Here is a 23,768-nt window from a genome sequence, read left to right as displayed (position 1 = left end):
TTTGAACTTTCATGAATTTGAATTTGAGTAGGCAAAAACAGGAATACATACGCGCAAAAATAATGTTTACAAAGCTATCTGTTATCTATGGGTGAAACTATGGATAGGCCGGATTTGCATCAAAATTTATTATATTTTAAATAAATTCCAATATACGTCATATAACTTTGAATATAAAAAATTGTGGGTTAGACCACTTTTGCGCTGATGGCCTCATACATAGATCTATTATAATATATACAATTGTTTCATCTTTAATCGTTCCTGAGATTAGTAGTAAACAATAAAATTAATTGGTCACAAAGTTGACCGACGGTTATGTGCTTACAAAAAAACACGGAGTAATTAAATTCGCAGTTTTATTTTTTGTAAATTGTTTTGTTGTAGGACTATGTACTCAATTAACTTATTTTAAAAAAAAAATTCAATTGTTGTTTTATTGTGCTCATGACGCTCACGGACAAGGACAGGAAGTAGATTTTTTATATTTTTTATTGCTTAGATGGGTGGACGAGCTCACAGCCCACCTGGTGTTAAGTGGTTACTAGAGCCCATATACATCTACAACGTAAATGCGCCACCCACCTTGAGATATAAGTTCTAAGGTCTCAAGTATAGTTACAACGGCTACCGCACCCTTCAAACCGAAACGCATTACTGCTTCACGGCAGAAATAGGCGGGGTGGTGGTAGTTACCCGTGCGGACTCACAAGAGATCCGACCACTAGTAAAAGAAGAAGTGATATAAATGGAGCCTCGCAGTGGCAAGACTTAAAAACTCAAGGCCAGCAGCCAAAATGAATTCAGATGAACCATTTGACCTAGCGCTCACGTCCATTCCGGCTGATATTCAACCTAATTAATTATCAGTCGCTTAAATAATAAATGAGACGTAATTACCTCTGTTTATTATTAAATTATAAAAAATTCCGGGTTTTTATTTGAGCTGAATTAATAAATTTTAATTTTCTTATCTTTTATTATACACAAGGTTCGTCACTTAACAAAGGACATTACAATGCATTCTTTGCTGTTGTTGGATAGACGATCTCACAGCGTACTTGGTGTTAAGTCGTTATCGGATCGTATAAAAATCAAAATGCGAATGTACACTAACCCTGAGTTAAAGGGTTGAAACCTCAACTGTATTCGATTATCGCAGCTTTTTTGTGTTTGCTTTACTTAAGCTGATGGTCTAGAGAGACCATATCAGCGTAATCTTAACTAGTAGGTGAGCTCACGGGGCTCAAGCCTGATGATGTTGCTAACACGAACCCTAGCAAGAGCCGTGCTTCGCAGGATCTACCAACGAATCGGAAACGCAACCCACTGAGAAGATCCGGCGAGAAACTCACTGGGCTGTGTCTGTGGGTTCATTTACTCGCTGAGCCCTTCGTCACAAGCGACGGGTTCGACGAGAACGATGACTGGCTCAAACTGGAATGCATGGTGACTTCGCGACAGAAACAAGCAGGATGGTATTAACTACTCGGGCAGGTTCACAATACGCCCCGTCACTATGAAATGCCTGTTGGCAATCGCAGCTTAGATTGCTGCTGCCCATTCTCCGATTAATCTCTTAGTCACCGTTTATTACACCCTCAGATCGGTCACTATTCTAGGCTCGAATAAGCGTAAAACATTTTTACGACTTACTGCCTAAGTGTCCTACTACTAATTGTACTAGTTCTAATTAATACGCTACATATCCTATATCATAGTTTTATCAACCAGTGTTTTGTGTGGTCGTATAGATCTAAAGGCAACATTATTTTGCTATGCTGTCAAATTCACCCCAAAACTTGGTTTTAAATGACTAAGTACTAATCATTGAAGCAATGCATTTCAGAGATTTGATTAGTTTTAAGAGAATATTGTAGTTTTGAGAATCGAATAATATTGTGTTTGGAGATTTTTTTTTATCTCGACGCACGGTGCTCTAGTTAATGCTAATTCATACCGCAATAGTCATGTTGAAGATCAACCACAAACGTCAAGGTCATAAAATATATGCAATGTTAATTATTGTACTGACATTAAACTAAAACCAGTCTGTATTCAGTCAACTTAAAACATACATAATTGGTTAATATTCATTCTTAAATATAGTTTGCACGCGACAACGGACCGAGAAAGACATACTTTTGGCACTCAATTAAAATGGATACGTTGCCAAATAATCCTTTATTTCGTTACAATCCCGACACTTTAATTATGGTCAGGAAAAAGCATAATTTAGAAAAAAGCGAGGACATGAATAAAGTTATCGATATACTCGAGGATTGGATTAAACAGCAGAATCATTTTAAGAAGACGGACTATAGTGAGTTCTTTTTTTTTTTTTGTTTAATTAAAAGTAGTTTAATTATTTTTTTATTGCTTAATGGTAGACCTGGCATTAAGTGGGTACTGGAGCCCATTGAAATCTACGACGTAAATGCGTCACCCACCTTGAGATGTAAGTTCTAAGGTCTCAAGTATAGCTACAACGGCTGTCCCACCTTTCAAACCGAAACGCATTACTGCTTCACGGCAGAAATAAGCAGGGTGGTGGTACCTACCTACCAGTGCGTACTGACAGGAGGTCCTACCACCAGTAATTACGCAAATTATAATTTTGCGGGTTTGATTTTTATTACACGATATTATACCTTCACCGTGGAAGTCAATCGTGAACATTTGTTGAGTACGTATTTCATTACAAAAATGGGTACCAATTTTTGTAAACGCAACCACCTACTTTAATGTAGCAACGACGAAATGTATTCTAAGCGTCTTCAAATTTGGCATTCTGGTATGTAATAATAATAACGCACGAATGTAAAGAGTATTCTAATAAATACCATACAACCCGAGCTCTTCGCAAAATTTAATGTTTATTGTCGTCGTGGCCTAAGGGATAAGACGTCCGGTGCATTCGTGTTGAGCGATGCACCGGTGTTCGAATCCCAGGCGGGTACTAATTTTTCTAATGAAATACGTGCTCAAAAAATTTTCACGATTGACTGTCACGGTGAAGGAATAGCATCGTGTAATAAAAATCAAACCCGCAAATATAATTTGCGTAATTACAGGTGGTAGGACCTCTTGTGAGTCCGCGCGGGTAAGTACTTGTGACCTTAGAACTTATATCTCAAAGTGGATGGCGCATTTACGTCGTAGATGTCTATGGGCTCCAGTAACCACTTAACACCAGGTAAGCTGTGACCTCGTCCACCCATCTAAGCAAAAAAAAAACTCTGTCTGCGACATGACCTATTTGTAATTAAACTTAATGATAGTAGGACTGGTGGTAGGACCTCTTTGGGCTGTGAACTCGTCCACCCATCTAAGTAATAAAAAAAATAAATAAATAAAGAAGTTGTTTTGATGAAGATTTAAAGGCAAAACAAATTTAATTTAAACTTAGAATGCTTAGATAAAATGCGAAACCTGTATTAATAATTTACATATACATTATATTATATTTCGTTTGTAACAATATGTATGTTTAAGCACAAAACACTTGCGCAAATACAACATGTTTACGTGGCTGTGTTGTTTTAATACAGTCTCGGCTGCTGTTCTATTATAAAAATAATTGGCGACAACCTTGACGTTGAAAGATTTTACAGAATAACATATTTTTTTTTGGTACTATTGAAACGAATGAGATGACGGTTGAGAATGAAGTACTTTATTTCTTGGTAATTGACTATGGTACACTACTAGTACATATTGTGACCACTAGATGCCGCTAGTATAAATTAAACTTATTATTTTGATATTAATAAATAAACATATTTTAACAGCACCACTTATCAAAATAATCTAATATCAATTAACAACAAAATCAAGAACAACAACTTGACCTTGACGTTTTTAAACTTTTTGAACTCCTAATAATTTTACTAAATAGTTATGTTTGGCACCACTTAGACTTTTCGTTAATATATCGGCGGGCATCTCAGACGTTGACAGATAAACAATTTTTACAAGCTTATTAGAAACTGCTTCTCGTATAAAATGGTAGCGCACATCTATGTGCTTAGTTCGTTTGTGAAACAAAGGATTTTCCGTCAACTTTTGAGCTCCCTGGTTATCGTTATAGATTACAACAGTATAATTACAATCAACAATATCTGATAAAATACTTTTTAAATATATTGCTTCTTTACATGCCTCAGCAATGGCCATGTATTCGGCTTCAGTACTTGACAACGCTACTGTTTGTTGCTTCCTGCATTCATAGGATACTACACAGCCTGACAATTTAAAGCAAAAACCTGTGTAGGATTTCCTATCTATACTATTTGAAGCCCAATCAGCATCTACGAAGCCTTCTAAATTACAAGTGTCTTTAGTAAACTTCAAACCGTAAGACTTAGTTTTTTGTAAATATTTTAAAATTCTTTTTGCATGATGCCAATGAACTGAAGTAAAACAATTATTAAATTGGCTAAGATAGCTCACACTGTATGATATATCTGGACGCGTTAATACTGACAAATACATAAGATTTCCTATAAGCTGTTGATAGGGAAACTGTTTGTCAACACATTCTGCCTTATTTAATCTCAAATTACATTCCATTGGAGCATCTTTTGTATTACAATCATTCATATAAAACTTTTTAAGAATTTGTTTTACAAATTGTTCCTGATCAATGGTGATACAATTATTTTCATATTTCACTCGCATGCCTAAACACCTTTTTATTTTACCTAAATCTTTGATTTTAAATTTTGACATTAGCTTTTTCTTGAAATCATTAGTCATAGTCTTACTATTAGAAAAAATGAAAAAATCATCAACAAATATTGCAATGATAATCTGCTCATTTTTACATTTTTTACTATACAAACATGGTTCTGAAACTGACTTTACATAATCCATGTCTATTAAATAATCATTTATTCTGGTATTCCATGCCCTAGCAGACTGCTTCAAACCATAAACTGCTTTTTTAAGTTTAAGAACACAATTACTTGGACAATTTAAGCTAGGAGGTGCGTACATGTACACATTTTCTGTTAAAAAACCATTTAAAAATGCTGTAACTACATCAAGATGAAAGATTTCAAAATGGAATTTTACACTTAATGCAAACAGAAGTCTAAGTGTAGAGTATCTAAGCACTGGTGAGTAAGTTTCGTTAAAATCTACTCCATGCTGCTGAGTGTAACCTTTCGCTACAAGTCTAGCTCTATACCTAACACTGTTATTGCTTTCTAGCTTTTTCTTGAACACCCATTTGCACTGTACTACTCTATCTGCCTCCTCTTGTTTAACAATCTCCCACGCTTGGTTGTCTTCAAACGCTTGAAGTTCATCAGACATAGCCTGCTGCCACTTGTCTTTCTCTGGACCGTTGGTAGCTTCATCATAAGTTATGTCTTCAAACCAAGACTCTGGTTCATCTGAAATACAAAGATTGGTAAAACCATACCTTTCAGGAGGTTTCCTGGTACGCTTTTCCACCAATCGAGGCTCTTCTTTCTCAGATAGCTCTTCTTCTTCAGATAATGTCTGATAAGAGTCTCCTTCAGTAGAAGTTGTACTTTTTTCTGAATCATATACATAAGTGGGATCATCCTGATTTGTCAATGTTATTTCACTTTCTTCAGTAGAACTTTCCTCTTGTGCTGACTGCTGTTTTTCTATCTGTCCTTCGTTTATTTCTATTTGAGTAGTATCTGGTTCCATTACAATGACATCTCTGCTGGTACATATTTTTCTAGTTTCTAAGTTGTACAATCTGTAGCCTTTTACATTCTCTGGATACCCCACTAATATGAATTGAACTGCTTTCTTGTCCCATTTCAATCTTTTATTTTTAGGAACATGCATCATTACTGGGCTCCCAAATATTCTGACATGACTGAGATCAGGCTTTTGTCCTGTCCATACTTCAATCGGTGTCTTTTGGTCCAAACCTGAAGCCGGTGATCTATTTTTCAAGTATACTGCCGTGTTAACTGCTTCTGCCCAAAAACTTTTATCCAGTTTGGCCTCGAACAATAAACATCTTGCACGTTCAACTATAGTCCTGTTGAAACGTTCGCTGAGACCATTCTGCTCCGGAGTATATGGGTTCGTCTTCTGATGGATAATTCCACTATCTATCAGATAATTTTCCATCATATCTGAAGAAAACTCCCCTCCATTGTCGGTTCTCAATGTTTTTATCTTTGTTCCTTTTTGATTCTCAACCATTTTTTGAAATTCCTTGAAACGCTGTAGAGTCTGATTCTTCTCCTTTATAAAATATACAAAAGCCATCCTGCTAGCATCGTCAACAAACAATAGAAAATATCTTGCCTGTCCAATCGATCGAACCTCCATAGGCCCACACAGATCTGAGTGAACTAAATCTAGCAATTCTGTACTTCTATGGTTTCGTAATTGAAACGGTAAACGACTCTGTTTCCCTTCACAACATACTTGACAGTTGGATTTTTTTATATTAGCCTTCATATCAAACGATATTCCGTCTACAGCACCATTTTTCATCTTCTGCAAATCATTACTATTAATGTGTCCCAATCTTCTGTGCCACTGTTTTGCATCTGTAGTCTGAACTGCTGCCGCCAACACTTTCTCTGATCTTACTGTATTCAACTTATACACACCATTTTGTAGATTTGCTATTCCAATAAGCTCATTTCGTTGATTATGTATATAACATACATCACTTTTGAAAGAAACTTTGTTTCCTCTTGCTATCAACTGGCTTACTGACAATAAGTTTGTTGTTAGATTAGGTATGTATAAAATGTTGTTTACCTTAATATCAAACTGAGAATTATTCACAACAGTAGTAATCTGTGAATTTCCGGCACACACTACTGGCACAGTCATATTATTTGCAACAATAATTTCCTTCATATCGTGTACTTTTCTCACTTGCAATAAGTTTTCTTTGCTTGATGTCATATGAGCACTAGCCCCTGAGTCGATATACCAGTCTTCCCTATTAAATTCACTATGAAAAAAAGCAGCACTAAATGCGTTTACTTGCTTTTCTTTCAATTCAGGACACTGATTCTTAAAATGGCCAATTTTCTTGCACTTGTAGCATTTTATAATCTTTTTTACATTTTGCGTGTAATTTGAAGTTGGTTTTTCAAATTTTTTATTAAAATTTTGATCTACCCTTCGTTTTTGTTTCGACCATAATGCAATTTCTGAGTCATGGTCACCTACCTCAGAACTCATATCAAGCAATTTGGTTTTTATGACATCAGAATTTATGGCAATTCCGGAGTGTTCTATTGCCATAATCATCGGGGCAAACTTTTCTGGCAGCCCCGCCAACAGCAATGATCCGATCCATTCCTCATTAATTTCAAACCCTGTACCTTTTAGTCTTTGTGCAGTTTCCACTATCTGACTTACGTAACTTGTCATGGATTCACAATTATCAAGTCGAATGGATATCAGTGTTCGAAGTAGGCTGATTTTTCTTGTGAACCCGCTGTCATCGAATAACTTTTGTAGTTTCTGCCACAAATCCTTGACTTTGGTTTCATTTTTGATGTGCACATATAGCTTGGGATCAATGGTCATGACGAGTTTTGCTTTCGCTTTTCGGTCTTCGGCATGACTCAAATCAACCGGAATGGCGTCGATGTCTATGCCTTCCAAGATAAGAAAGTTTCTTGCTGCGAATGCCCAGTCGTCATAATTTTCGCGTCCTTTTAATTTCGGCACATTTAATAAATAACTACCTGACGACATTATAATTTATTTTCTGATACACGATAAGAATTAATATAAAATTATTTGAAACACTTTTGCACTGGGCCCATAACCTATTGAAACGAATGAGATGACGGTTGAGAATGAAGTACTTTATTTCTTGGTAATTGACTATGGTACACTACTAGTACATATTGTGACCACTAGATGCCGCTAGTATAAATTAAACTTATTATTTTGATATTAATAAATAAACATATTTTAACAGGTACTCTATAAAACAGACGGAGCAAATTGATATAATTAAATAAATAACTAGGAATTTAGAATTCCCTGCGTTATGGGTACGAGATACTGATAAAGATACACAAATGTATTTAACTATATGCATGTAGAATAGGGATCGCAGTGCATATACCGGCGGTAGGACCTCTTGTGCGTCCGCACGGGTAGGTACCACCACCCTGCCTATTTCTGCCGTGCAGCAGTGATGCTTTTCGGTTTGAAGGGAGAGGCAGCCGTTGTAACTATACTGAGACCTTAGAACTAATATCTCAAGGTGGGTGGCGCATTTACGTCGTAGATGTCTATGGACTCTGGTAACCACTTAACATCAGGTGGGCTGTGAGCTCGTCCACCCATCTAAGCAATAAAAAAAACATATATAGATAAATACCCAGACAAAGAGCAAACAAATCTGTTCATCACACAATGTTTGCTTGACGTGTTAATCCAACCCACGACTCTCGGTGCAACAGTCGGGAGCGCTAACTACTGCACCAACGAGTCAGCCAAATGTTAGTAGTTCAAGATTTCGTGGACATATTAATGCAGTCTTGGGGCTAACGAAGTCTCAACTGTCAATATATCGGTTGATTAGCGGTATAAATACCAAATAATACCTACCCGTGCTGACTTCCAGTAAATGTGGAATCATAGTATTTTTTCCTTGTATTCACAGCAAGAGCATACTTGGAGAACACGATAATAGTCAACAAAGGATCCATAGAAAGAGCCAAAGCCCAGATTAGTAGGCTTTGCGCATTGAAATCATTGTTGCCTACTTTCTTTGATGGCTACAAGTCCCGAAGCGATTTGCTGGAAACGAAAAAATACCTGTAAGTACTGTATTAAAAAATATTGTAAATCCCTTTTTGATAGTCAAGTTAGATGAGGTTTCGACTCCACTCTTGTGGGATGGGTGGGATTGGAGTCCATGAGACAAATCAAAGCTAAATAAATGGTCAACAGTAATTGTCATAAAAATATGTTTTTATTTAAAACTAATCAGGTCACAAGCGAAGCCGAAAAAACTTATATTGGTGTATTCAATTTAATAAATAGTGCTATAGGTAACTCAATACTAATCCTATGGACAATTTTTTTACTCAAATAGTTTTTTGGGACTTGTTTCTTATTGGTTTTTCATGGTGTCTATATTGTAACATAATGTACTTTATAAATAGAGTTTCATTTGATGGTGAGTCATAGATGCTCATGGACATCAGCGCTGACACCACACAGAACTCTCATCGAACCTCGTCTAAGAAGGCCATGTTATAGCGCTCAGAAAACATTAAAGAGTTGTTGTTCTTTCCTTAGTATTCGAGAGTTTGAATTTATGTTTCTAGTTGAGCAGTGACATTCTTTGGGTATATTTTTAACCTTTCATAAAGTACCCTTTTTCTATCGCTTTAGACCCGTCCGGCCTAGTGGTGAGCACGCACGGTCGTTTTTCAAATTTTGGGAATAACCAATCTTTCTGTTTTCTGGTGTAGTGGTAAGTGACATGGTCACTACACAAGGGGGTCACGGGTTCGAACCCCGCCAAGGGAAGATATTTGTATGATAAATATAAATGTCTTTTCCAGGGTTATGGATGTATATTAAATATATGTATGTGTATAATAAAAATCTTACATTTATTTCCGTTATCTGGTACCTGTAACACAAGTTCTTTACGAACTTATCATTATCACGGGATCAGTTACCGTGGCGTAATTGTTAGTAAATATTTATTTATTTATTATTATTATTTATTTATTGATCACGTTTATTCATCTAGTGCGAATAAAGTTCAGTGCAGAGTGGAGTTCATTACTTTTTTATTTTATTTTTATTGCTTAGATGGGTGGACGAGCTCACAGCCCACCCGGTGTTAAGTGGTTACCGGTGCCCATAGAGATCTGATTACGCAAATTATAATTTTGCTGGTTTGATTTTTACTACACGATCCCACTAGCTAGAACCACTGCGTTCATCCACAGTGCGCTTCCAGAGATCTTTTTTACTAAGTACTATTCGATTTGGAATGAGCTCCCCCCTCTACGGTGTTTCCCGAGCGCTGACATGTCCATCTTCAAACGGGGCTTGTGTAGATTACTCAACGATAGGCAGTGACTTAGCTCTGCCCATGTTATTACTGATGTCCATAAGCTACGGTAACCACTCACCATCAGGTGGACCGTACGCTCGTGTGCTTACAAAGCCGTCAAAAAAAAAAAAACATATAATTTGGTTTTCGTGTTGTTTAACGATATGAATGTAATTATTTGAAGTTTACAAGCCTGGTTGCCGAGAATGACAGAGGAAAATCACAGGGTCTACGTAGTTAGAGTTAGTAATGGCGCAACGACGAAGTGTATTCTAAACGTCTACAAATTTGGCATTCTGGTATGTAATATTAAAGTACAACAATTGTAAAAAGTATTCTCATAAATATTTTTGTTGAGTAATTAGTTTAAAGGGAACTAGACGATGACTGAGCTTTGCGCGTTTTTTTTTTGATAACGGCATCTTGTTTTGTCTTTAAAGGGGCTAGTTGCCCTCAATTAAGAAAAATAGTATTATTATTCGCCAATAGATGTCGGGAAGAGTTGATATAGAGAGATAAACACGAGTAAAACAACATCATCTGAATATAAATCGTAGCTAGATCGATTTATCGACCCCGAAATCCCCTGTATACTAAATTTTATGAAAATTGTTGGAGCCGTTTCCGAGATTCAGATTATATATACATTAATATACAAGAATTGCTCGTTTAAAGGTATAAGATTTCAAACCGGTGTAACCTTACAGCGTGTTTCACAAATAATTTCGGCTTACAAATAGTTAGTTAAGAAACATTAATTGAAAATTTATAAACTTAATAATTTAACAATTGTTGTTAAAATATAAAAAAGTGGTATCCTCGAGAAAAAAGATTTAGGCACTATCAAAAAGAAACTTACATATACTTTGTGTATCTAATTTGATAATACGATACAACTTTATTTGGATTCTTTAAATGCTGCAGCCACATATATCTTATATTTTACTGCATTCTACATTCTAGACGACCGAAATCAACCAAATTAATCAAAGTATTTGTGTTCAATACTCTCTAATCGAATCAGTTTCTAATCAAACAAATTAATTAATTAACTAATAAATAAATTTAAAACGAGATAACTAATGTATTTGAATAACAGAAGACCAGAAATATTCTATTTAAAAAGGCTGTATAATCTTTACGAAACTCGGCTGAGTTCATTGTGTTCACACATGACGTCAATTGGGGCCAAAATAAACGATAAGCCGCTAGCTAGTATTAGGTATAAAAATATTATACAAAAAAAATATATATCATACTTAATACCCTTCGATTAACCATAAATAAAACTACGAATTGTTAAATATTAGCAAACTTTGTGGTTTCAAATGTTACACTCGCTGTTTCACTAAACACGTTCCTAATTTCATTACTGTTGGCGAAGATGAAATCGCTAAATGAAGTAGTCCTAGCATTGGCTTCATCAGGAATAGCTGCAACAGAAGGTGGACGAACTGCCCATTATGATTTGAAATGAACACTAAGCATTCAACTCAACCAAGCACCAGTTTGCAACGTTGCCAAAATAAATGTACGATGGAAAGGTCACTGGAGGCACGAAACAGAACGTTAAAAGATAGTTTTTGTTGGAGCATGATTCTGCTGTCAGTTGATTTTTGTCAGACTTTTCCAATAATTCCCCGATCAACTGCTGATGACGAACTCAAGGCATTAGTGGCGGCATGTAAAGACACTCTAATTAACAACTAACATGCGCGCGTTGTTGCAATAAGATCAAACTGCGATCATGTTTTCGAAGCAGTCATTAAACATTGGAAATGGTAGGGTCGCAGTTGATATCTCGACCGGATTAATTACACTACCCACAGATTTTTGTAACTTTACCGACTCAAAGGAAGAGCTTATTTAGTGTTTCACGGACAAAGAACAACAGTTCAGAAACCATAATTGTCCGTTTTTTTCCCCTACCTATTCGGTGATAGCCTAAGAGGTTATTTCCAGCTAAATTGGCAGAGTGAACGAGTAATATTGGCGGCCAAAAACAAAGATATCGATGATCTCGATGCGACCAGCACAAGAACCAGGAGAGTTGTTATAGTACAAATCCGTTGACACAGCAATATGCGTAGTCAACTATCCTACAGATTTTATTTATTTCCTGGATGTGCCTGGATTACCGCCTCAGAAATTACAATTAAAAGTAGGATCAGTTGTGATTATACTGCGTAACATTAATCAACCTTCACTTTGCAATGGAACGAGACTGGCTGTGACAAAGATAATGGGTAACGTCATTAAGTTCAAGATCATCAAGGGCAAATGCAAAGAAGAGGATGTCTTGATCCCGCGCAAGCCAATGATTCCAACAGTTTTTTTATTTGATTTTAAGCGTTTACAATAAATACAGTTACGCGCTGGGGTTCGGGATAAAAAAAAAATCTACCGAATCACAAGTAAAAACTGTATTCAACACTTAAAACACTTAAACACTTCACAGACACTTTAAAACTCTCAATTCGCTTCTTCCGCTTCGCTTCAGGTGATCCGTTCGCTGTTTCGCTTCGAGTAGTTCCGATTACTGACTGACTGCGCGCCATCCCTACAACGCTTTTATAGCCGATACCTCATCCCTACAATCATCGAGAATATTCCACACCTCTAGTCGTAGTTCCCGCTATCTGACAATAGATGGCGTTGTAAATCTCGATCGTTCTGGATCCTTCGATATTCGTTCGACTATTCGGCGATAGATGGCGTTACTCTTACCGGCGTAACAATATCCACCATAAATAATCACCATAAATATTATAAATCGCAAGACCAGTTTTTGCAAGTTTGAGGAATCAATTTAGAGTTTCCCTATTTCGCCCATGTGCAATTAATTATACGTCGCGACTCGGTAAGCCGTCATCTTTATATATTTACGCAAAAAAGCCAAAAAATATACTATATTCGGCCGGTGTAAAACATATCTCGATGAAAGACAGTTTCGTTCCTTAAATCTAGACGTATTTAAGTGACGGATTTTTGTAGTTTGCGTATTCATATTTAACTAGAGGTCCCGCAGTAGTCGAAATTCGACTATAATTAGTTGGAATTGTAAGTCTGTATACCATTATGATTGTATTTTATACTTCTATAATCACAAATTTCGCCAAGGCTACACTATAAAAAATATTAATAAAGACAAACAATATTTAATCTATTCTCAATTTGACCACAGACGTCAAGAACAAAAGTTTGACAATAAATAGTATGCATGCGTGTGTGCGTCAAATACATGGTATGTAGTGTGTGTAATGTTTTCTTTATTGATTTAATGTATCTTTTATGCATTATTTTAAAAAAATATTAGCATTGTGCACTTCTTCTCTATATTCTCTATAAGTGTGGAAAATTTCATACTCCTCCGTCCGCGCAATTTACGTAAAAAGGGATACAAAGTTTTTGCTTCACGTATTAATATATAGATATCTGTTTGCATGTTTTTTTTTCACGACTCTTGAAAACAATATGGATTGTCTATTTATATAATTTGTGACATTTATATGTTATTTACAGCTAAACGAGTATTTACGAGCTCACGATTACAATGACGGTGTAATAGTGTTTATCGACTTCAGGAATGTAAACGTCATGGAGTTCGCTAGTAATTTGAATTTAGCGGATCTACGCAATATCATGACAATAGCGATGGTACGTACCTTACTGAACCAAATTAAGCCGTGTTCATAGCAGAGCTGAGTACTTTCAATACTATCCAATGATTGAATTTTGGGGCGAACAATAATTATAGGTGGTAACCAAATCGAAGTGCATGCTGTCACTATCTCAATTGTATGGCACACATGCTGTTCCATAGAACAAACTGGAAATCATAAATCAATTTGGAGAAATATATCTTCTCAGCGTAGCGTCTTATTTATTTATGTTCACAAATAACATATTTTAATAGTCGTTATAAATTATTATAGTAATGAAAAAAATTTATTTTATTTTTTTATTGCTTTTATTGGTGGACGAGCTCACAGCCCACCTGGTGTTAAGTGGTTACTAGAGCCCATAGACATCCACAACGTAAATGCGCCACCCACCTTGAGATATGAGTTCTAAGGTCTCAGTTTAGTTACAACGGCTGCCCCACCCTTCAAACCGAAACCCATTACTGCTTCACGGCAGAAATAGGCGGGGTGGTGGTACCTACTCGTGCGGACTCAATACGAAGAATGAAGATGATTTTCTTAAAAATTTAAGAACGTCTTATTGATATATATTATGATAATATAATCATTCATTACTATTAACCAATAGGAATGGATGATTGCTTGGTGCCAGAAAACATGGACAGTATATTGCATCAGCTCACAATTCACTTTACCACCACCATACCACCACCAGTTGGTCAGTAATTTTGGTCATGTGCTAATATAAGCTAATTTAAAAAAAAACATTTCAGGAAGGATACGATGTGAGGGTTAAAGGTATACATTTCTTCACTTCATCGAAAACAATTGATGTGATTGTCAATATCATGAAACAGGTTGTTAGTGCCAAACTAGGGAGTCGCATCCACACGCACCTTACTTTAGATAGCCTTTACAAGTACATAACACCGAATGATATATTACCAGCTGAGTATGGCGGGAACGAAGAATCATTGGACGATTTAAGCGGTAAGATTTGTTTTTACCGTAACTCACTCACTCACTCAGATCTGGTGCCATACCATATGATTATACCCACAAACCCAAAGTCGAGGAGCGCAATATCGGAGAATGAAAATGAAAGAGGTAAAGCGATTAATTAAACTAGTATACAGCCCGCTGACTTTCTCGCCGGATCTTCTCAGTGGGTGGCGTTTCCGATCCGGTGGTAGATTCTGCAAAGCACTGCTCTTGCTAGGGTCAGTGTTAGCATCACTCCGGTTTGAGCTCCGTGAGCTCACTTACTAGTTAAGGTTACGCTGAAATAGCCTCTCAAGGCTATCAGCTTCAGTAGGAAAAAAAAGTAGGATATTTTTTTAAGAAATGTTGTGTTGTTTAGAAAGTCAACTGCCTCAATATATTTGGAAGTTGCGTGAATTGATGGCGGGAGTTATTTTGTTAATTCAGTCGATTGGGTAAGATGATGGTAAATATATATACATATATTCCCTGTTCACCCATCTATATATGTATAAGGGAAAGAAAAGGGGGTTAAAGAACTATATCTATATTTTTCCCGTTGTTCACATGACCTTAAATTGTGTTGAAGGAGCAAAAGTGTACGACCATGATGCGAATCTCGCACGGGTTTTAACAAAAAAAATTTGTTTGATAATGTGATATTTGTTCTTAGCATACAGAGTGTCCTGATACTCAACGTCAAGCGGGTACGGGGCGACGGGCTACAGTACTAGTTCAATGAAAAAAAAAAAAAAAACGGTACGCGTGCAACTTGGTGCACGTGAATGAAGTGAAACTTATTTTTCGATGTGTAGTATTGTGGTTTTCTTCATTTTTCATCCTTAAATCAGATTGTTCTTGTAATAGGGAATGCTGTGTATAAGAGATGCGACCTCTTAAACATTTATATTATATACCTAGTCAGGTCATAAATTCTGTCACATGTTTAATGTAAAATAATTGAAACAAGTTTATTCATTATGTAACCATTCATATACCAAAATGAACTTAACAAAACATAGATTCTTATGACACTAAAGTTTATTCAAAATGACCTCCGTGATTTTGAATACAGGCCTTCAATCTGCGCGGCCAGTCGTCTATCGCAGCACGAACGAGGTCCATGTCAATATCGGCGGCTGCCTTAATCAAGGATGTTTTGAGTGACTCCAAATTGGGATGAGGCTTTGAGCACGCCGTTTCCTCCAAGTGTTGCCATATCTTGTAATCTAACGGATTCAAATCTGGACTGGAGGAGGGCCAGTCTTCGTGCCGGATGAAGTCGATTTCACGCGCCACCAGCCAGTCTTGTGTGCTCTTCGCTCTATGAGCTGGCGCCGAATCTTGTTGGAATACCCAGTGCCTGTTATTGAACATGGTATGAGAAACAGGTTCCACAAGGTTCGTCAGGACTGTATTTTGATACACAACTGCATTCGTTTTTACACCTTTCTCTCAAAAATGTACCTCTGCTAAGCTCCTTTTTTTTTTTTTTTTTTTTTTTTTTTCCTACCTAAGCTGAGAGCCTTGAGAGGCTATGTCAGCGTAACCCTAACTTTTGTAGGTGAGCTCACGGGGCTCAAACCTGATGACGTTGCTAACACGAACCCTAGCAAGAGCCGTGCTTCGCAGAATCTACCACCGGATCGGAAACGCGACCCACTGAGAAGATCCGGCGAGAAACTCAGTGGGCTGTGTCTGGGAGTTAATTTACTCGTCGAGCCCTTCGTCGCAAGCGACGGGTTCGACGAGAACGGTGACCGGTGCTTGAAGTACCTAGAAGCACCGTTAGTGGATCGGGAGGATCCGAGATGACGTGTTTTGGGCGACGTCGACTGCTTTCCATACTGTCCGCAGGATCGGGAATGTAGTTACCGGCGGCCACGATGAGAGGGTTCTCGTGTCGTGCCGCTTTATCGAAGTGGCGCATTGACGCCGACTGCATATACTTACTGGTGGACTCTAACTCCAGGTCGTCATGGAGGTCGACGTTCCTGACGAACCACGGGGCTCCGACGGCTATCCTGCAAAAACGGGATTGAATGACTTGGAATGATTTTAAGTGTATGCGGGCCGCGTGAGCGAACACTACACTTGCATAGGTCATGACGGGGCGTATGCAAGTTTTGTAGAGTGTCACCTTATTTCTAAGGGACATTTTACTTCGCCTACATATTTTTTTTTTTTTTTTTTTTTATTGCCCTTGTAGGCAGACGAGCATACGGCCCACCTGATGGTGAGTGGTTACCGTCGCCCATGGACTTCAGCAATGCCAGGGGCAGAGCCAAGCCGCTGCCTACCGTATATCATCGGGTAGAGACGTCCTAGAATGAAGGCGGCACGGTCGCGTACCGTCTTGATGTGGGGGCGGAATGTCATCCTACTGTCGAGGGTGACGCCTAAATATTTGACCTTCGGGGCCCACGGTATGGGCTGGTCGAACATCGTGATTGGGCGAACGGCGGGGGCGGGGTTATTGACGCGCCTAGTCGGGAGGGGGATGCTCAGCGTGGTGTTCGTTCGGTGCTTTTCGTGGGGTTGATGTCGATGCGCCACTTCCGGAACCACTGTCCCATGGTGGTAGCTGCGGTCTGAAGTCGTCGATGAAGCAACGCCTTCTTCCTACACGAGTAGTAGATGGCGGTGTCATCGGCGAAGAGCGCCAGATGGGTCTCCGGAGACCGGGGTATATCGTTGATATACAAACTGAATAGTAACGGGGAGAGGGCGGAGCCTTGTGGGACTCCGGCTGTGACGTGACGGGGCCGGGAACGCGTTCCCTCGACTCGATATCGGAACGGTTAAGCTCCAATAAGAAACTCCCAACCATACCATGAGCGAGGATGGAAAATGACTTCGTTGGACACGCGGAATACGGTTGCTCGCTTCTTCACTACTGTGTGCGTACACCTTATCATTTTGTTTGTTGTAGCTCTCTTCTACGGTAAAAATTTTTTCATCCGAAAAAAGAATTTCCCGATATTTTTTTCCCGCGTACCGCTTCAACAAAGCGCGGCATCTCTTCAGTCTCAGGTCCATTAGACGAGCATTCAAACGATGACCTGTTTTTCTTCGATATGCCCGAAGCCCTAAGTCTTCATTTAACACCCTTTTCACTGTGGTTCTGCTTAACCCCATCTGAAGGGCCAACAGTTTCTACTTACGTTTGGGATTTCTTTGAATTCGCGCCTTCACAGCTTTTATCACTGCTGGAGTCCTAACAGATCGAGGGCGACCACTTCTTGACCTCTCATCTACATTAGAGTCTTCATTTTATCGTTTGATGGTACGATAAACGTATCTTTTGGTTATATTAAAAATTTTCAGTATGTTAAAAATTGGAATTGGCGCGTAACCGCAACGATGCAACGCAATAACTGCAACACGGTCTTCTTTAAGCGTCCACTCCATATTTAAAAATGAGTAAAATTCTAAAAGTATACATTTTTATTTTCATGAACAATTCGAAATTCGAATTCAATAAACTTTTTTGTGGCCAGCATTCTAAAAGAAAAGTTTTTACTGTGTGACAATAGTTATGACCTGACTAGTTATATTTTAAATTGTAGATAGAAACATTAATATATATATTTTTGAAATACTTCATTAAACTATTGGACGCTACTCGTTGCTAACGCTCGCGCTGGCCTGTAACAGGTATACTAAGCGCATGCGTTCGAGTGCCACGCATTCACTCTCGCTCTGTCTCTTTCTATTCCATGGTTGCGTTAAACGTTTAACGCAACCTTGTTGGAAGTCGCATTAGAAGTTTCACTTCAGTTATTTCTTTCTTTTACAGATAAATTAATTAACACCTTTACGAATGAAGATAATGTTAAATTCTTTGCTGAGATGGCCGAGGCTGGTGTTCATGAAGCTTTGAGGCCAAAGGATGGGGTGGCCTGTTTCGATGAACAATCTCTTGGTATAGCTGGAAGTTTTAGGACATTAAGTGTAGATTAAAGGACAATGCCCATTTTCTTAGGGCGTTTGGGCCCCTAAAAAAAGTTGTCGGGTCATGATGGTTTTAACTTAATTTGATAGACAAGAAAGATATCGTTTCATATTCAGAAAACGATTTTTATATTCTCACCCAGGTTTAAGAGAAATCTGTTTTTTTCTGCAGCTAAAATTAAGTTGTTAATTGTTTTCTTCGAAATCAATAATCGCTCTCATCATTATTTACAGTATTAAATAAGTTCATTGTGGTTAATGTTGCTAGAAATAAGCCCTTACGTACATTTTATTATTATTATATCCTCATAATAATAAAAAAATGAAATGAAAATCCAGAAGACGGCAACGATATTATTGTTGTTGTTTTTAAATTCGCCAATAAGCAGGCAAAGAGCGTAGTCTATACAGCCTAGTCTGTCGTAGTTATATATTTTTTTTTTCAATAAAAAGCTGGTGTGTCTCTTTTTATTGCTTTTTGGGAGTTTTGACGTCAACTCGATGAATAGCACATTGAGTGAGCGTGAATTTCAGCAGACCTTTTTATCTTGAAAAAAAAAAAAACAGTCACTGCTATGTTAGCCACAGTTTTATTCCAATGCCTTTAATAATCGTGAACAACGATTATTGACGTTTAATACACAAAACAAAACCCAATTTATATATTATACAATACAGTAAACTATTAAAAATACATTAAAATAAAACTTCAAGTGACGCTTCACTCGGGTTGCTGCCAAAATTCTCTGATCATATATAATAAGAATAGAGTAATTAATTAATTAGGTAGGCCATTGAGATTTTTACTAATGGAATCAATAATATCTAAAAATATTAAATAATTCTTGTTTTTAAGTAATAATTATTATTACAATATATAAATATTGAATTGAACAAAAATAAACTAAAAAGTCTGAATTATAACTATTAGCTAAATTTTTTTAATTTGTTGTTCAAGTCACAGACAACTCTTTCGTTTGGCAGCTTAAAGGTTTACTATAAGGCTTTATGGGCTAAACCCTTTGCCTATTGGCGAATTTAAAAACTATGGCACTCAGTTTTGGGTTGTTATCAAATAAGTAATTTATTTTTTTGTAAAACAATACCAGGTTGAAAGAAATGTTGATACATAAACTAAACAACGTGAAAAAATAAGGCATAGTTTTTCAAGTACAAATAGTTTTGACATAAAGTTGGCCCACTTTTGGGCATTGTCCTTTGGCTAAGCTTAGTTATTGGTGAGATTATAAAATATACTCTCGAGAATATAGGTGGCTATTTATTTACTTTTATTTTACAAAACGAAAATAATTAGATATTAAAAAGTCAGATAATTATGTACAAAAGCATGGATAATTCATACATAAGTTTTCTTCACTGTGACTAAACTGACTTCACTTGTGACTAAATAAAAAAATTTAAAAGATTTAAAGGATTGTAAATTGTTATACAAAAAAATCAGAATCAATAGGTTATTGGTTGATACTGGTTAAAAGGTGTCCTAACTTTATCATATTATTATATAGTATATTATTGTACTGAGTATACCTAGTATAATATTATTATACATACTACATATTTGTAGTTTATTTTTGAGTTTAATGTATATACGATGAGTTGAAATTTTGGGGGATGTGCAATGTTATTTGGGCTATTTATAATTCCAATTAAATGATTGAGAATTAAATTTCAGCATCTTAATTCAAGAGTTAAACACCCTGTAGTTTCTAACACTAGAAAAATAGTGTTGTACACTCTGCATTGTGCGATAAGTTTATCTAAATTATTTTCGTTCCGGACAGACGGACAGACAGATGCTAGTACAAGTTTAAGGATTACATTTGTGCTATTCGGGATGCAATACTGTTTGAGAGACTATTATGTTATTACATGACTTTTATTATTGAATGAGTCAGCTTCGAGCACAATAAAATTTGGAATTTATACGATGACAGAATTCATTATCTTGACTTTGCCCTTGACCTTGAACTTGACCTTTATTTTCGGTAGGCAGCGGCTCTGCCCCTGGCATTGCTGAAGTCCATGGGTGACGGTAACCACTCACCATCGGGTGGGCCGCATGCTCGTCTGCCTACTAGGGCAATAAAAAAACTTGACCTTGAAGATCTTTTTAGTGGGACAAAATGATAACTGTATGAACTTGTAGGTAAAAGATAAAATTCGGTAAGGCAAATTTTTTATTGCCATCGTATGCAGACGAGCATACGAACCATCCGATGATGAGTTGTCACTGACGCGGTTGAACGTCATCAATGCTAGGGATACAGCCAAGCCACTGCATGCGTAATATAATGTAAAAAAAAAAAATTTGTGGTCTTTAGACCGTCTCATCGCCCACTAGATGGTTCGTGATTACTGTAGTAATATAACTTGGATTTCACAGCCCACTTTAAGACATGAGGTCGAAGTCAAACTGTATATCACCTGTCCTACCCTATAAACTGGAATGCAATAATACTTCGCGCCAGGATTCTGGTACACAATCGACCGCAGTATGCTTTTATAATATTCCGAGAAGGCAACTGTCTGTTCTCTGACGAATAATACCCTTGTACGGTTTCCGAAGGTAAGAGATCAGGTGATATCTCTACAAAGCCGATGGTCGTTCTCAAATCTAATGAAAATTTCGAAGCTGCCATTCCAAAAAGTAGTTTGAAATACTTCATTTGACAGTTCTAGTCCAAGGTTGAATTAAATTGCTATTCATTGTTAGTCTATGATAATAATGAAGTTGGTTTGCGGAACCTTTATTATCATTATGTTCGAGTTGGGACATTGATGAAATTATATGTTTTTTTTCGCTACCTATGCTGATAGCCTTGAGAGGCTATTTCAGCTTCTCCTTGGCGTGTAGGTGAGCTCACGGGACTTAAACCGGGAGTGTTGCTAACACTGGCCCTAGTAAGAGCAGTGCTTCGCAGAACCTACCACCGGATCCGAAACGCGACCCACTCAGAAGATGAGGCGAGAAAATCAGTGGGCTGTGTCTATGGGTTAATTCATTCGTCGAGCCCTTCGCCACCAGCGACGGGTTCGACGAGGACGGTGACCGGTGCTTGTGGTACCTAAAAGCACCGTTAATGGATCGGGAGGATGCGGAATGACGTGCTTAGGGCGACGTCGACTGTTTACCATTCGGTCTACAGGATCGGGTATTATATGTAGTACAAAAATCTCAGGACTGTGCTTCGTTCGTAGCTAATACTAATGAATAAATACTAGCAAAGGGAAAGCAACAATTCAAATGCTCCTTTTTGTCCGCTTTTTAGGTTTATAATCAATTCAGTGGTACCATAGTTACTGTTATCATAATAGCTAACATTTTCACTCCAGAAGGTGGTGCGGACGAAGAAAACAATGTCCCTCTCATGCGGGCCGATTGTTTCAGGTGTTTTTAAGAGCTCGACACCGACAATGAATATAAATTGTATACAGTATGTTTTCACTAAGTTATAGCATTTTAACCTACTCTAGTGTTGTGCGTCGAGAAAGATCTGCCACGCAATGATGGAAATATCTTTGGTGGCGCATTTCGACCCGCCGTTGCACCAGGTGAAGGCTTATGATTTACTTGCCGCAGCCAAGATGGTAAACCTACATACGAATTAAACTGAAACGCACGAGTGCTTTGTCACAAAACAAAAATAATATATTTTTCGAATTCGTTGCCATGATATCCAAATGTTTCAATGACCTTGGTCGAGTTTTCTCTCATTTAAGGCGCGACCCGGGTTGTTGAACGAAGTCTTTAGTGAAGGCTCAGACGTGACTGGCAAGGCTAGCCTTTTCTTAAATAAGCATTAACTGGTTTGTACTATGTTTACCTATTTTTTTATCAACGTTTTATGTTTACAGAGTATTGTTACGCGCTGGGATTCGGGATAAATAAAATTCCACCAAAATACAACTAAAAACTGTATTCAACACTTAGAGCACTTAAAACATTCAACAAACACTTTAAAACTCTCAATTCGCTTCTTCCGCTTCGCTTCAGGTGATCCGTTCGCTGTTTCGCTTTGATTACTAACTGACTGCGTGCCATCTCTGCAACGATTTTAATTATAGTCGAGACGAAATCCCTAGAATCGTCGAGAATATTTCACAAAAGTCTAGTATTGTGTGTTTCCGCTATCTGACAATAGATGGCGTTGTACTTCTCGAGCGTTCTAGATACTACTAGATCCTTCGACAATCGTTCGAATATTCGGCGATAGATGGCGATACTCTTACCGGCGTAACAGTATTATTGTCGGCAGTTCTGATCAATTATGGCTATTTAATATATACAGTACCTATTTTTATACATAAAATAGGATTGGAAGTCCTTAGCAATAATACCAATCTTCTTCTGTATCGATCGATATATCGGTGGAGTCTTGGGAAACCAGGGAAACTACATGCCGAAGCTCTCTCTGAACGATCGAAATCTGGTAAACATTAGAGGCTATTAATTTAACTTACAGTAAACGAATAGTCTTAATGAGGACTCTAACAAGGCATTATAAGTCGCATAGGCGCAAGTTGGATCCACTATGCAGCGACTGCGAGGAAATTAAGGAATATCTATAATCAAAATATTACATCTTACTTAACATCTAGATAATTTTATATCAAAATTCCAATCCTGATATAGACAACAGTATTCGTTTAGGGAAAGTTGCTTCGTTTGTGCTAAATTTGGACTTGGATTTAGATATTCTATACTAAGAATATGATTGCAGTTTATGGTAGTGTGATTGTACCAATTATATAAGTAAGTGAAAGTTTTTGTCTAGGTATTTGTGGCCAATCGCCATTCTACAAGATATTTGACAGATGCCCGAATCTCGCTTACGACATTATCAAGATGAGCTTGCATTTATTTATTTATTTTTTATGGCTCACCTGATGTTAAGTGGTTACCGAAGCCCATAGACAACTACAACGTAAATGCCGCCACCCACCTTCAGATATGAGTTCTAAGGTCTCAGTTTATACAGTATAGCGGCTCGCCCCGGCTCCGCTCGGGTCTTTCACAAAAAATTAACGATATTTGACGTTTTATTTTTTTTAATTTAAGAACACTTATTGCAGCATAACTATAATAGTTAGACATATGCGTTCGCGACACTTTT

The 23,768-nt window shown here is 37.4% G+C and overlaps 1 protein-coding gene across 1 annotated transcript; it reads left to right on the top strand.

Moving 5' to 3' along the window:
- The first annotated feature begins 2,048 nt into the window (after positions 1-2,048).
- On the top strand, positions 2,049-20,320 carry LOC101744328 (alpha-tocopherol transfer protein-like). The gene is made up of 6 exons (XM_038016419.2): positions 2,049-2,323; positions 8,642-8,798; positions 10,239-10,353; positions 13,577-13,711; positions 14,472-14,688; positions 18,479-20,320. The coding sequence occupies exons 1-6, from the start codon at positions 2,161-2,163 to the stop codon at positions 18,640-18,642; spliced, it is 951 nt and encodes a 316-aa protein (XP_037872347.1). The 5' UTR covers positions 2,049-2,160; the 3' UTR covers positions 18,643-20,320.
- The last annotated feature ends 3,448 nt before the right edge of the window (positions 20,321-23,768 follow it).

This window comes from Bombyx mori, chromosome 16 (genome assembly GCF_030269925.1).
Source record: "Bombyx mori chromosome 16, ASM3026992v2".
Taxonomy (NCBI): Eukaryota; Metazoa; Arthropoda; class Insecta; order Lepidoptera; family Bombycidae; genus Bombyx; species Bombyx mori.
This window is presented reverse-complemented; position numbering and strand designations above follow the sequence as displayed.

Bases quoted from the DNA above. Each gene is read 5' to 3' on its own strand.
- LOC101744328 (XM_038016419.2), top strand. From the start codon at position 2,161: ATGGATACGTTGCCAAATAATCCTTTATTTCGTTACAATCCCGACACT. The intron at 8,799-10,238 runs GTAAGTACTGTA...AATTATTTGAAG, and splicing joins CTGGAAACGAAAAAATACCT to TTTACAAGCCTGGTTGCCGA. The intron at 10,354-13,576 runs GTATGTAATATT...TGTTATTTACAG, and splicing joins TCTACAAATTTGGCATTCTG to CTAAACGAGTATTTACGAGC.